We start from the raw sequence: 12,922 nt of genomic DNA on the forward strand, positions 1-12,922 counted from the left end.
GGGCAACAGCGGTGACATTATCTAGTGTTAGTTACACCATATTCTACGAGAACAGGCTACTTTTTGTCGCAGGTAAGTGTGTACCCTTTTATGTATCAACAAATAGAAACTAGGATACAAAATGTAGTGGTCTGGGTAGAACGGTCTTTGTGTAGCCATTGCACATACGTTATGTATGCAGTAAAACATACTACATATCTCTTCTGTAACTAGAATTTATAAAAACTTCGAAGATTGATACGAATCAGAGGACATATGGATAGATATAGCCACATCATACAAATTGGTCGGGATAATGATTTTCCAAAGTATTTTTAAGATTTTGTGGAGAAAATATCAAGATTTTAAGAAAAATTACGGCTTTTATTTTAGGTTAATCAACCTGACACTATTACTTTAGATCTTGGGCTCACCTACAAGTCAACTTCAATGCTGCAATGGTATACATACATACATATATATATATATATTGGGGTCTTTTTCTACACGTCCTTCTGTAGATGTAACGGGAAGAAATGTGTGTCAAGCTAAGGTAACTGCACATCATGAATCTAGTACATTTTATTTCTATTGTTCCAGCAATACGATCATGGCAGACTATCGCTGGTTTTATACACGAGTTCTCGATGTCGACTTAGAGCCTCTTAGTCGACTTCAAATCGGCTTAAAATGCATGTGTAAACCGGCCCCCACTGACCTTCATAAACGTACTGGCCCTGTGTTTAGACCCTGAGTTTATTACTCGTAGTGTCGTCGGGCGTGGCGTAACTGGTAGAGCGTTCGACTCGGAATCTAGAGGTCCTGAGTTCGATCCCCCGAGGTTGTGCCCTTGGGAAAGGCACTTAACACGACCTTCCTCACTTCTCCCAGATGTAAAAACGGGTACCTGAATTTGGTCGGGGAGATGAAAGACTATCATTACCTTCTGTCTGTACCATGTATGTGGCACTGTTAAGACGAGTTACAAAAACTTGAGTGCAGTGCCATATTGTCCTCGTCTGTCCAAAAGCAAATAGAAAAAAACAATTACTCGTACATGCTTGTAATTTGATGTACCACTGATTTAGCAAAATGGTATGTAAATGTTCCAAAGTATGATGCTTGTATGTTTGATGGCACACAACATTAACATGGCTCCTGGATGCCTTCTGTCTTGCCTTGTTTCAATCAAATTTAAGACAAAAAATTTGATAATTGTTTTCACCGTTCCAGGTGTGCATTGCAAGAAGGTGACGTCAGAAGATGCCTCAAATAAAGACGGAGTCCGAAGGAGAAGACGCCTGGCCGCAGTCTCCGGAATGGGTCTTCGCTACATCCACAAGTTTCCATGGAATTGGCCGGGTAAATTTGCCTTGTTAAACTCACCTTATAGTAGTACAGCTAGTAGGTACCAATTTGAACAATGGTGCTGTTGTAACGTGTCTAGGCACCTAACCTAACAAGTGGGATCGCGTAGCGCAGCCCGTGGCCGAGAGGTTGTGGGTTCGAATCCGGCTGCCTTGTTACCGATCTTGTGCCTTGGGAAAGACACTTTACACGACTCACGAAAATGAGTACCTGGCTTCGGCTAGGGCCGTCCGTCGGATAGGACGTATAATGGAGGTCCCGTGTCTGGGGAGAGTCACACCCCAAGCACGTTAAAGAACCCCCACACGTGCGATGGTGCGGTGTGACATGGTGCAAAATCCTTCTGCCTAGAATTGGTGATTCTCTACAAATCACCCGGACTCCAGGAAGGCTAGTGACATATCAGTCACTAATGGAGATCTGTGTATAATCGAACCAAACCAAACCAAAGTTCTTTTCCCCATGGAATATAGCCGCGCATAGAAATGTATTCAGTATGTATTCTACTACAGTCCTTTTAGTCACCCTCAAATTCAATCGGATCAACCTTAGGCTATAGCGTAATACATTGTACATAGAATGGTTTGACAAATGTTTGGTTAAAAAAAATCATCTCATGGATAATAAAGACATTTTTTCTGTTATATATTATGCTAATGTTACATAATGGACCTCAAAGTTTTCATTTGATTATGTTATTATTATCATCTAATTTTCTATTATATGGATGGCATTATCTGGGAACCCCAAAGCTGATGTGAGCGTTCGAATTTTAAAAAAAAATGTGAAAAATCAGTTGCATTCATTATGAATTCAAAGTGGCCAGGAATGTTAACATATGACTAAACGCACAGAATATAATATAATATACAGAACAATAGATTCTTCATATTTGTTCTTTCACGTATTCTTTCATGTTCTATGACATTATTATACAATCCGATATTGTTTTTTTCTAACTCATAGCATATGTTTGCTCGATCACTTTGAAGCTGATTTACATCATAGTTAAAAACTTTCTTTTCTTACTTTTGAAAACGGCAAAAAAAATTATATCCATAAGGATGTCATCCTTACAATTAAATCCAATATGGCCTTGCAGAACTCAGACCTACAAAAACTGGTTGTCCTGTGCAATGTTATAATTATCATATTTCTGTTTTGGTAATAAATCTACTATAGCATACAATCAGAGCTGTTGTTGCAAATATTAGCATTTAGTCTCGCACGTAATATCAAATGGTGAGTATAGTGGTCTAGTACAGTTATGTTGATGGCCTGCTCCGAAAAGCAAGCAGATGTATTTTTTTTTACTCTCACACATTACTAAGGCGAGCCTTATGGTATAATATTGTGTGTGAGTAGCTTGAAAAGGATACTTGGAAAATATTCTGCATTTTGGTGGAAATCTTGCCTTATGAACCTTATGATTTTAAAGTTTTTATCTGCCCTTTGCCAACACGTAGATCGCCACAGCACCTAACCTGCCCCTCCGTGTTATGTGGACTCTCGCCACGGTCGCGTCTTACGTCGGCTTCTTCATCCTCATGGTCCAAATGTAAGTTCCTGCAATATGTAAGAACATTGGTTGCTCTTAGATAAAGAGACCCTTTTTCACAATCCTTCTATTACTTCAACAGACATTTCCGTGACCATCTTTCAACTTCCTCTGAGTCAGTGCATTTCTGACTGGTTAACTTAGCACTGCAGTTATAGTTGCCGTATATACATACACACACTTATGTGCGTAATACTACATTCAAGTTCGTCCCATAGTGACATTATTAAGATAACTTCTTCCCCGCAAAATTTACCTAAAGTTTACTAGAATGTTTGCTTTCTGAAATTGCTTTTTGTAAGCCGCGGTAGCAGTTATATTCATAATACGTTTACAAAACACAGATGGGCTATTAGGCTACGATTAACTATTACTGTAATCACATCAGTTTAGGCCACTTGACTTGACATTAGGCCAAAGCAAATAAATTTTATGGTGAACATCCTCTAGACTTTTCTTTGTTTTTACTGCTCAGGACTCAGAATTTTAGCACTTAACACTAGACTAGCTCTCTTATGCAATAATCTGTTTGGCCGAGAGGCTATAACGGAGACGGGCACCGAAAGGTGTAAGGAGGACGAGATAATACTGCCTTACTACTTCCATGTCAGGTTGGACTCGTATTTCAAACACGGGACGGTTACTGACGTCACACTGAAGTTCGTGCCTCAGGTCAGGTTCCCTGCCGTCACCATCTGTAACTTAAACAAGTGAATCAAGCAACCATTATATTTTCATTCAGTCATTCATTCATTCATTTATTCATTCATTCATTTCCTTTACTTTTCTTCCTTTATTCCTCCACTCTGAGAGAGCATAAATTATATACAATCATGTACAAATATCAAAATATAAAACGCATAACATAATTACACCGCGTCTCGCTTCAAAAGTTTCTGGAACAACCGTCCTACGTTTCTGTAACAATTCTGTACACACATAGTTACACCTCGTCTTGTCATAAACGTTTCTAGGACAACAGTCCTGTGTTACTGTTAAAATTCTGTACACACATAGTTACACCTCGTCTTGTCATAAACGTTTCTGGGACAACAGTCCTGTGTTACTGTTAAAATTCTGTACACACATAGTTACACCTCGTCTTGTCATAAACGTTTCTGGGACAACAGTCCTGTGTTACTGTTAAAATTCTGTACACACATAGTTACACCTCGTCTTGTCATAAACGTTTCTGGGACAACAGTCCTGTGTTACTGTTACAATTCTGTACACACATAGTTACACCTCGTCTTGACGTAAGCGTTTCTGGGACAACAGTCCTGTGTTACTGTTACAATTCTGTACACACATAGTTACACCTCGTCTTGTCGTAAGCGTTTCTGGGACAACAGTCCTGTGTTACTGTTACAATTCTGTACACACATAGTTACACCTCGTCTTGTCGTAAGCGATTCCGGGACAACAGTCCTATGTTACTGTTAAAATTCTGTACACACATAGTTACACCTCGTCTTGTCGTAAGCGATTCTGGGACAACAGTCCTATGTTACTGTTAAAATTCTGTACATCAGCAGGACAAAGGTTAGTTCATATAATAATTCTTGTATTAATTCATGTATCAATCAATTAATCCTTGAACCCTCTCAGTTTTGAAGACAACCTGCTAACGGTTGAGGAGAAGCATTACCTGTCCTACATCCTGTACGGTGTCCAGGAGGACCTGGATGTTATTGCAGGTGTCCCAGTGAACAACAAGGTTACTAACGGCACAACGCCTAACGGCACAACGGCTACCCCACAAACAGAACCTCCACACACGCATGGGGTTAGTGATGTGTCCTATATATTATATTTCACTCGATAATATGGTATGGACCGAAATATAGAAAGAATGTTTATTGCAGCTCTTGTCGGATGGCTAATTGCAAGTGACAATAAAACTTATTAAAAGTGAGAAACAAGCAATCATAGGTAAACAGTATACAGTAGTACACAATGTACTAGCGACTAACTCTAGTGATAAATTCATTTTACCTAAACAACGCCAAAAGAACTCAAAAAATCTTGGGTTTGACTTTTTTTCGGAGACAGTAGAAGATGACTATTATTTTTGTAATGCTCTTTCTTCCCCCTTTTCTGCCAAATCTTCAAATGGATTAAACTTAGATTTTTTTCTAAGCAAAAATGATATGACATATGGCACAAAGATGGAGTTGGCAAATATAATGCCTTCATTTTTTAAATTTTGTTTGACTTGCGCACTCATGAAGAATAATAGCGTAACATGAAAGAGTTCATTTTACGATAAAGTTATCTGATAGGGTTCATTCTTGCTTGGAGGGTTAAAAAATTCAATATATATATATATATATATGGTGGAAATAACTTAGTAGAAAGAAGAGAATTGAAACGCGTTTTGAAATTCAAATTTCCTTCTTTTTTTCCTTCTTTCAAGTCGTTTACGGTGGACAGTATCACCAGAGAGAAGGGGTTCTCACTGAAGGACATGCACATGTGCACTTGGATGGGGAAAACCTGCACCGAACTGGTAAGCTTGCGTCACTACAGTTATGTGATGTTAATGAGATGACATCATGGTTAGGGACCTTTAGTCATACCCACGCTCTCAAACATAACGGCCAAATTGACTACTGCAAGATTTCATTGGAGGACATTGTAGATCATTCATAGATTATTAGAAAGCTTTTGAGATAATTTAGTGTTCACTGAAATACCACTGGGATAAATGTGTAACCGTCGCATGTTTTTTTTCTAACCCACAGGATTTCACCCACTCCTTCGGCACGTACGGAAACTGCTACACGTTCAACGCGGACCCCGTCGACCCGATCAACCAGACCATCGCCGGGTCCGGAAACGGCCTCTCCGTCATGATCGACATCAAGTCGGTGAGTTACCCCTGTAATTTGACGCAATCATGATCGGCCTGACGAGACACCAATCTTTTTACCAAGACGTCTAACGCTACGGTCGCGATTGCACCGGTGCACGTCGGGGTCGTAACTCCAGTCAGGCTCTGAAGCCACAATCTTTTAGCGATGGACTGTTAGATACCAAGTGAGCACCTTTCGGTCTCTTTACATGTACGTTGCCACTGGGTCCCGAGGTGATTTTAACTTTGATTTTTAGAAAAATCCGGGCCCTGTCGTACCTAAACATACTAATAATTAGCCAGTTAGCCGCAGGGTTTACCACGAAGGCACGTAGGTGTCACTCCCGAAAGTGCATAAATTAGACAATTAACTACCCAGTGGGCCCATTTTTATAAGTGTAGCCAATGCATTACACTAACTAAGGCATCTAAGGTTCCTAATCCTAAAACGTCGTTTTTCCCACAGCACCTGTACACAGAGAACCCGCTGTTGCCCGGTGGTACCGCTGACGTAGGGATGAAGCTGCTCGTGCACGATCAGAGCGAGCCGCCGAAGATGGACACCCAGGGCATCGCCGTGGCGCCGGGCAGTCATGCCTACATCGCCATCAGACAGATACAGGTAGGGTGCGGGATGACAGGAGAAGGGGATTCTTTTCATAGGGTGCAATCGCACGAGCGTGTATATCACACCCTCACACTCGGGGTTGACAATCACGGCAAAGCCTATGATATCAACCCTGACAAATCAGCCACAGTATTCGGTTATTAGGGGTGCCTTGCTTATATTAATGAGCTTGCCCTTATATGGGCAGTCAGCCGTTGGGGATCGGGCGTTGGCATGGTGAGCAAACAAAGTCATGGTAATACGTAACATGATTGGCTGATAGCTTCCCAGCGGCCTTTGCGAGACAGCTTGCGACAACAACAAGCCCAAGGAAGGCCTGTTCTCTGATTGGTTGACAGCTTGTTTGTGGCGACAATCATAATACCCGTAGGTAGGGCCTGGGACAGCAGGGCCCCATAAGGTAGTGCCGTTGGGGACCGGGCGTTAGGAGGATGGTATATCAAGTCTGTATATGAGGTTGCCATTGGCATTTTTCATCACACGCAATCTTACGCACAAAACGCACCTCATACGCATCTCAATTGTTTTGTGTCAGTTTTAGGTAGGTGACAGTTTTTACACTTAAGTGTACTGGGCCACACTGTGTATATGTCTGCTTACCTGAAATGACCACACAATTATTGAGATGCACGTGAGTTGGGTATTCTGCGTACGACTGTTGGATGCCCATCGCTCGACTACGTATGAAATAAAATGCCAATACGGACCTCATACGGACATGCTCGTACATGCTCGTATGACTGCACCCATATATCCTAAAATGAATTTCAGACAGTTTCGTCAGTTTGATATATCAAGTCGTCATGATCATTCACGAGCTCATTCATATTCATCCTCGTGATAATACTACAAGAAGAATGTTCACGATAAAGGCAATCAGCAAAAAAAAATGCCAAAACCGTCAATAAAAAAGAAAATTCTGTGTACTTTGTAAAATATGCTGAAACCCTAAACAGAACTTCCCTGGCTTCACTTACTGTTTGGTTATTTCTGATACCCCTTGATCCGGTAAATGTACAATTGAAAACAAAAGTTATAAATACGTTGACTTCAATTCTAATAGACTAGTAGATTGAAAAAAAATTCAAGATTCGTTGCATAACGAAGTACTTTTCTCCCCAGTACGAGAACCACGTCCCTCCGTGGGGAGAGTGCGAGGACCTACAGCTGGAGTATTACGATACCTACACGCTGACGGGCTGTCAGCTGGAGTGTAGGAGTAAATACGTGGTCCACAACTGCACCTGCAGACCCATCTACCTGCCAGGTACGCGCGCACGTGTGTGTGCGTGGTTGTGGTTGTGGTGGTGTCTGTGTGTGTGCGTGTATGTGTTTGTGTGTGTGGTTGTGATGGCGTGTGCGTGTGTGTGCGTGTGTGTGTGTGTGTGTGAGTGTGTGTGTGTGTGTGTGCGTGTATGTGTGTGTGAGTGAGTGTGAGAGAGAGAGAAAGAGAGAGAGAGAGGGGGGAGATAGAGTGTGTATGTGTGCGTGTGTGCGTGCGTGAGAGAGAGAGAGAGAGAGAAAGATAGCGAGAAAGAGAAAGAGAGAAATAGAAAGAAAGAGAGAGAGAGAGAGAGAGAGAGAGAGCAAGAAGGATTGGTTTCTGATTTTTGTGGAAAAGCTGTTTCATCTGATACATCGTAAACTGTTTCACCAGGTGATGCGCCGTACTGTGAACCGGTTTATGTCGCCAAGTGTGTATGGCCCGTAGAGGGTAAGTACGAAATACATCCTGATCATTAAAAGTACGACGACTATATTTGATATTCAGGTATAATTTGTAGCAAAACATTACAAATTATACAGCGAAACACGCCTAAATATATTAGAAAAGTGAACCTAAAGAAAAACTGAGGGTTAGCGTCAAAACGTTGGAAAAAAAATCAAGATGGCTGCCTCCAAAGTGGCCGCCTCCAAATGCTTCCTCCAAAAAGATTTTTATATTGGAAACTATGAGCTAAAGCTTTACATTACTTTATGTTAATCTCTAACAGCTTTGATAATTGTCAAAGCTTTTTACATGATCTGCTATCACCACAGCCGCGGTGACATCAGGAGCGCTACCTTGCGACTGTCCTGTTCCCTGCAACCTGATGACCTACCGAACGTCGAGCTCCTACGCCAAATGGCCAAACAGCAAAGCCGACCTGGTCTACACCGCCGCGTTTGGCCTGAGCCCAGGCTACATGGCGTAAGCGACATTGCAGTTGTTTCGTGTGTGCAGAAGCGCCGCCTGAGATGTTTTGTTGTTATTGCAGCTGAAGTGTCGTCAGGGATGCTCCCTTGCGACTGTCCCGTGCCCTGCAGCATGACGAAGTTCCGGCCCACTGTCACCTACGCAAAGTGGCCTAACAAAGTGGTCGGGAACGTATTTACTCCGATCTTTCAGTTGGAGGAAGACTACTTGGCGTAAGAAAAAAATTCCCCTCCAAAAAGCACCGAAACAACTTCACCGTAGTTCTCATCCGCCCATTCGCACGACGCATGCGTGATCGCCACTCACGTGACTCACAAGCGCCATCATTTTCACCTCATTTTATTTCATTTCATTTCATTTATCATCATCATAGTTCGACACACCACCTTCTTTTATCGTGGTTCTATCTATATTATGAAATTTATATTTGTCTTTATTCATTTATATATACCTAAAATTTCAAGATTGGGTTTCCTCGAAATACAATATTTATGCTTCTGTTAGTTATTTTTAAGACCTCCTCTAAACTAGAATGTCCGTTGCTTGTAAAGAGAGAAGATATTTGTAGCTAGTTATCATTAGATATAAGGCTTCTCGCACGTTCGAGTACGCACACGCGGGTGACAAGAATTCTGGGTAATATGTCAAAGGTGAAGGTCCCTGAAATGTAGACATTCCGCCATTTTGCTGACACCATTCATGCCTGACATTGCTTTGAAAATCAAAATGGCCGAGACGAGAGTTGACGTCTCAGGGGCCTTAACCTTTGACATATTACCTACAATTCCTGTCACCGCACATGCGTACTGGTATGTGTGAAAGGTTTACCTCTTTTTTGTCTCTCTAGTAGCTTTCAAAATTCAGTCGTAGAATATTGAATTTACGTTATCTTTACTGCAGGGAAAACTCTGTCGTATTTGATGTTTACTATGATGAGCTGAACTACGAAGTTATCTCCCAGCTGAAAGCGATGAGCGATGGAGAACTGGCCAGTAAGTACAAATTATTGCAAACTTGCTATAAATATATTTTGAAATGATGCCCCATTTTCATATTTTAGATTAGCTGGGGTTTTAACAGCGTGGTGTCTTATAGCCGACGAGGGCTCAAAATGATATTCACCCTCAGGAAATAAAAAAATAACATCAGGACTCTGAATTTTACAGTCTCTCTCATTATGTATACAGGGTATAGGATTTTAGGTGATTCTGGGGGTTGTAGCCTTACTTTTCCTTGTAAAGCTCTATACTTATACATGCATAATTTTTTTTTTTTTTGTATTTTCTGTGATTTCATTTTCATATACAAAGGATGTGTAAAAAATCCAATAATGGACTTCAATAACCTCGCTTACAACAGTCAATAATTTACTAACTTGGGTGCATTGAATACTGTATTATCTTTGTATTTGTTTTAGGGCAATTAAAATAGAAATCTATAATGCAAGTTAACTCTATCCATGGATAGAATGTAGTTATTTTCACACGTCCCTCCAACAAATAATTGCCCCCTCCCCTTCCAGGTGACCTCGGCGGTCAGATGGGCCTGTTTATTGGAGCCAGCATCCTGACTCTGCTGGAGATATTTGAGTACCTGGGTCTCCGTCTCTGGGCCTTCATTCAGAAACGGAAAAAGAGAACACAAAAAGTACACGTGTCAACGTCCAACACTCTAAAAGTCAACCAGGCAGCGAAGGAGAATGAGAACAAGAACAAGGAGAAATCTTTTATCAGTCTTAGAGATTAGAATTAATTGTGGGCTGTAAAATGATTTGTTTCAGACATGTTTCATCAATGAATGTTTTGCCAGTTGGTAAGTCACTGAATAACGACATTTTTGTAAAAATTCAAGTATTTTATTCAACCAAAAATTATTCACATTTGGGACCGCATCTGTAAGCAGCGATACCTAGTGCTGCAGTGCTGCAGTGCAGCATGCAGTCAGAGCTGACCCGAGGAAATTGACAGACGGTCACCGAAACTTGAGGTACATAGAACACTCGGTTTTTACGAAGTATGTTGTTTTGAATTTGAAAAAAAAGGAACTTTGCTGCAGGATACCAGTTCTCATAAACGGCTACAGCTTTACTTCTCATCGTGTGTCTCTCGTCACTCTTGGAACCGCCATCTTGAATTTGGGGGTCAAGCGATATAACGTTATGTATAATATGTGGCACACATTAAAGTGCTTATCAGTTACCAACGACACTAAACAACGACAGTTCCCGATAGCATTCAACCATCATAAGTGATAGTCAATAAACAAATCCGTTCCATGTAGATGAAAACAGTGTATAATTTAATATGGTTTCATTATGGTCGTTTTTTGCGAGTGAAAGTGCCAGTTTCCAAACTGCATTTTGCAGAAATTGATTTGATTACTTGAAAGTCTGATTTTAAAACCTCTTGTCAATCAGCATTAGAATGGTTTGTGTTTTTGTTTTGTCATATGTATTTGAATGTTGGTGGTATCCATTTAAAAAGATATGAGATATAAAGACTATTTACATGGTGAGCACAAACAGCTAGAACTCGTCTTTTCAAAGAATTTTTTCTGTAAACAAATGTAAGTAGTAAATGTAAATTTGATGTTGCTTTTTGTTTCATTTTTGACATTAAATTTAATAAGTGTATGTAGATACAAGGGCTTTATGTTATTCTTAAGATATGAACAAGATCAATAAGAAGGCATATTTACACGGAATTCCTAAACTAGACTACTCACTTTCTATATATTGTCCACAACTTCTCGAGTTAATTTGTTCACAGCCAAACGCACATACATATATGCATATACACAGCCACAGCGGTACCATAGGAAGCGCAGGTTAACGGTTTTCAACCTTCCGTTTCGTAACCTCTACCCATTTACCAAATATTATGCAGAACCATCCACAGGTCCTTGAGTTATGTTGTCGAAAAACAAACTTACAAAAATACAATTACAAATTCCAGGATGAACTGGTTTCGAAGTAAATATCATGAAGTACCATTCACAACATCTGTGACGTGATGTGCTGTTTACTTACATATAGATCGTGTACACAATTGCAACCACATATAGCCTTCTTGACGAAGGGAAAAATCATTTCTGGCAAAATTGCTTTACGGGACATTGCAGACGGACTGCTCTTTGGTACATAAGCTGGTCGTTATGCGCTTAGCGATTCGTGGTTGGAAATTGGAGTATAAGATGCCGATATGCCTGTTATTAGTAACGATCGCAGTTTTGTTTGCTTTTTTGGAATGGTATTAGAAACAGGCTGCTTTTAAATGTGCATTTGAGAACATACCTTGACGTTGAAAGCATAAAAATGTTAAATAGTTATGTATATACAAACGACGATGCGTCCCGAACTTTGACTGCATGATAAAAGCACAGTACTTTACTAATTCAGAGGGATAGACCATCTACATGTTTAATTCGTACCCGTAATGATGCGGTAGAATCACTTCTAGATCAGAGTGTAAAAATTCTCTTTATGGATGTAAGTTGTAACAAAATGATTTCCAAACAAATACACTTGCAGATACTCTCCAAACAGAGGTCTGATATACCTTTTTTGGCAGCCGACCCACCCATAGGGGCTGTCAAAAAAACAGGTCCTGAAATACTCCCATCCAACATATGCCTGAAAAGTATCAGCTATATATAAATGCTGATTGGCCTCCGGGATGATGGCTGTTTCTTCGCTTACGAAGATTAGTGGCAAGTTTGTCCTCTGCCTTGCATGCATGTGGCTGTGTAGCCCAATGTTTGATCTGCACGTCCTGCTGCATGATGGCCATGTGAAGCCATGTGCAGATGGTGACTGCTGCAGCTGGGTGGGCATGTGGAGCCCTGTGCAGATGGTGACTGGTGCAGCTGGGTGGGCATGTGAAGACCTGTGCAGACGATGACTGCTGCAGCTGGGGGGGGGGGGGGGGCATGTGAAGCCATCTGCAGATGGTAACTGCTGCAGCTGGGTGGGTATGTGAAGCCATCTGCAGATGGTAACTGCTGCTCCTGGGTGGGCATGTGAAGCCCTGTGCAGATGGTAACTGCTGCAGCTGGCTGGGCATGTGACGCCCTGTGCAGATGATAACTCCTGCTGCAGGAAGGGCATTTGAAGCCCTGTGCAGATGGTAACTCCTGCTGCAGGAAGGGCATCAGAAGCCCGGTGCAGATGGTGACTCCTGCTGCAGGAAGGGCATTAGAAGCCCTGTGCAGATGGTAACTCCTGCTGCAGGATGGGCATGTGAAGCCCTGTGCAGATGGTGACTGGTCAGATACAGCTTTGCTGCGCCTTCTCTTTTCCTGAGCAGTCTTTCTTCAAGCTATCTCGAAACTTTTAGCTCC

General features: G+C 41.3%; 1 protein-coding gene and 1 long non-coding RNA gene across 2 annotated transcripts; both read left to right on the top strand.

Moving 5' to 3' along the window:
• Positions 1-2,859, top strand: LOC118405157. The gene is made up of 3 exons (XR_004829847.1): positions 1-72; positions 1,213-1,341; positions 2,814-2,859. It is a non-coding gene; the product is annotated as an uncharacterized LOC118405157 (long non-coding RNA).
• Positions 2,860-2,865: 6 nt separating this feature from the next.
• On the top strand, positions 2,866-11,217 carry LOC118405165 (acid-sensing ion channel 2-like). The gene is made up of 11 exons (XM_035804590.1): positions 2,866-2,905; positions 3,517-3,615; positions 4,514-4,691; positions 5,322-5,414; positions 5,650-5,775; positions 6,226-6,381; positions 7,510-7,654; positions 8,045-8,101; positions 8,428-8,578; positions 9,485-9,576; positions 10,107-11,217. Exons 1-11 carry the CDS (start codon positions 2,895-2,897, stop codon positions 10,328-10,330), a joined length of 1,332 nt encoding a protein of 443 aa, XP_035660483.1. The 5' UTR covers positions 2,866-2,894; the 3' UTR covers positions 10,331-11,217.
• Positions 11,218-12,922: the final 1,705 nt, after the last annotated feature.

This window comes from Branchiostoma floridae, chromosome 2 (assembly GCF_000003815.2).
Source record: "Branchiostoma floridae strain S238N-H82 chromosome 2, Bfl_VNyyK, whole genome shotgun sequence".
NCBI classification, from domain to species: domain Eukaryota; kingdom Metazoa; phylum Chordata; class Leptocardii; order Amphioxiformes; family Branchiostomatidae; genus Branchiostoma; species Branchiostoma floridae.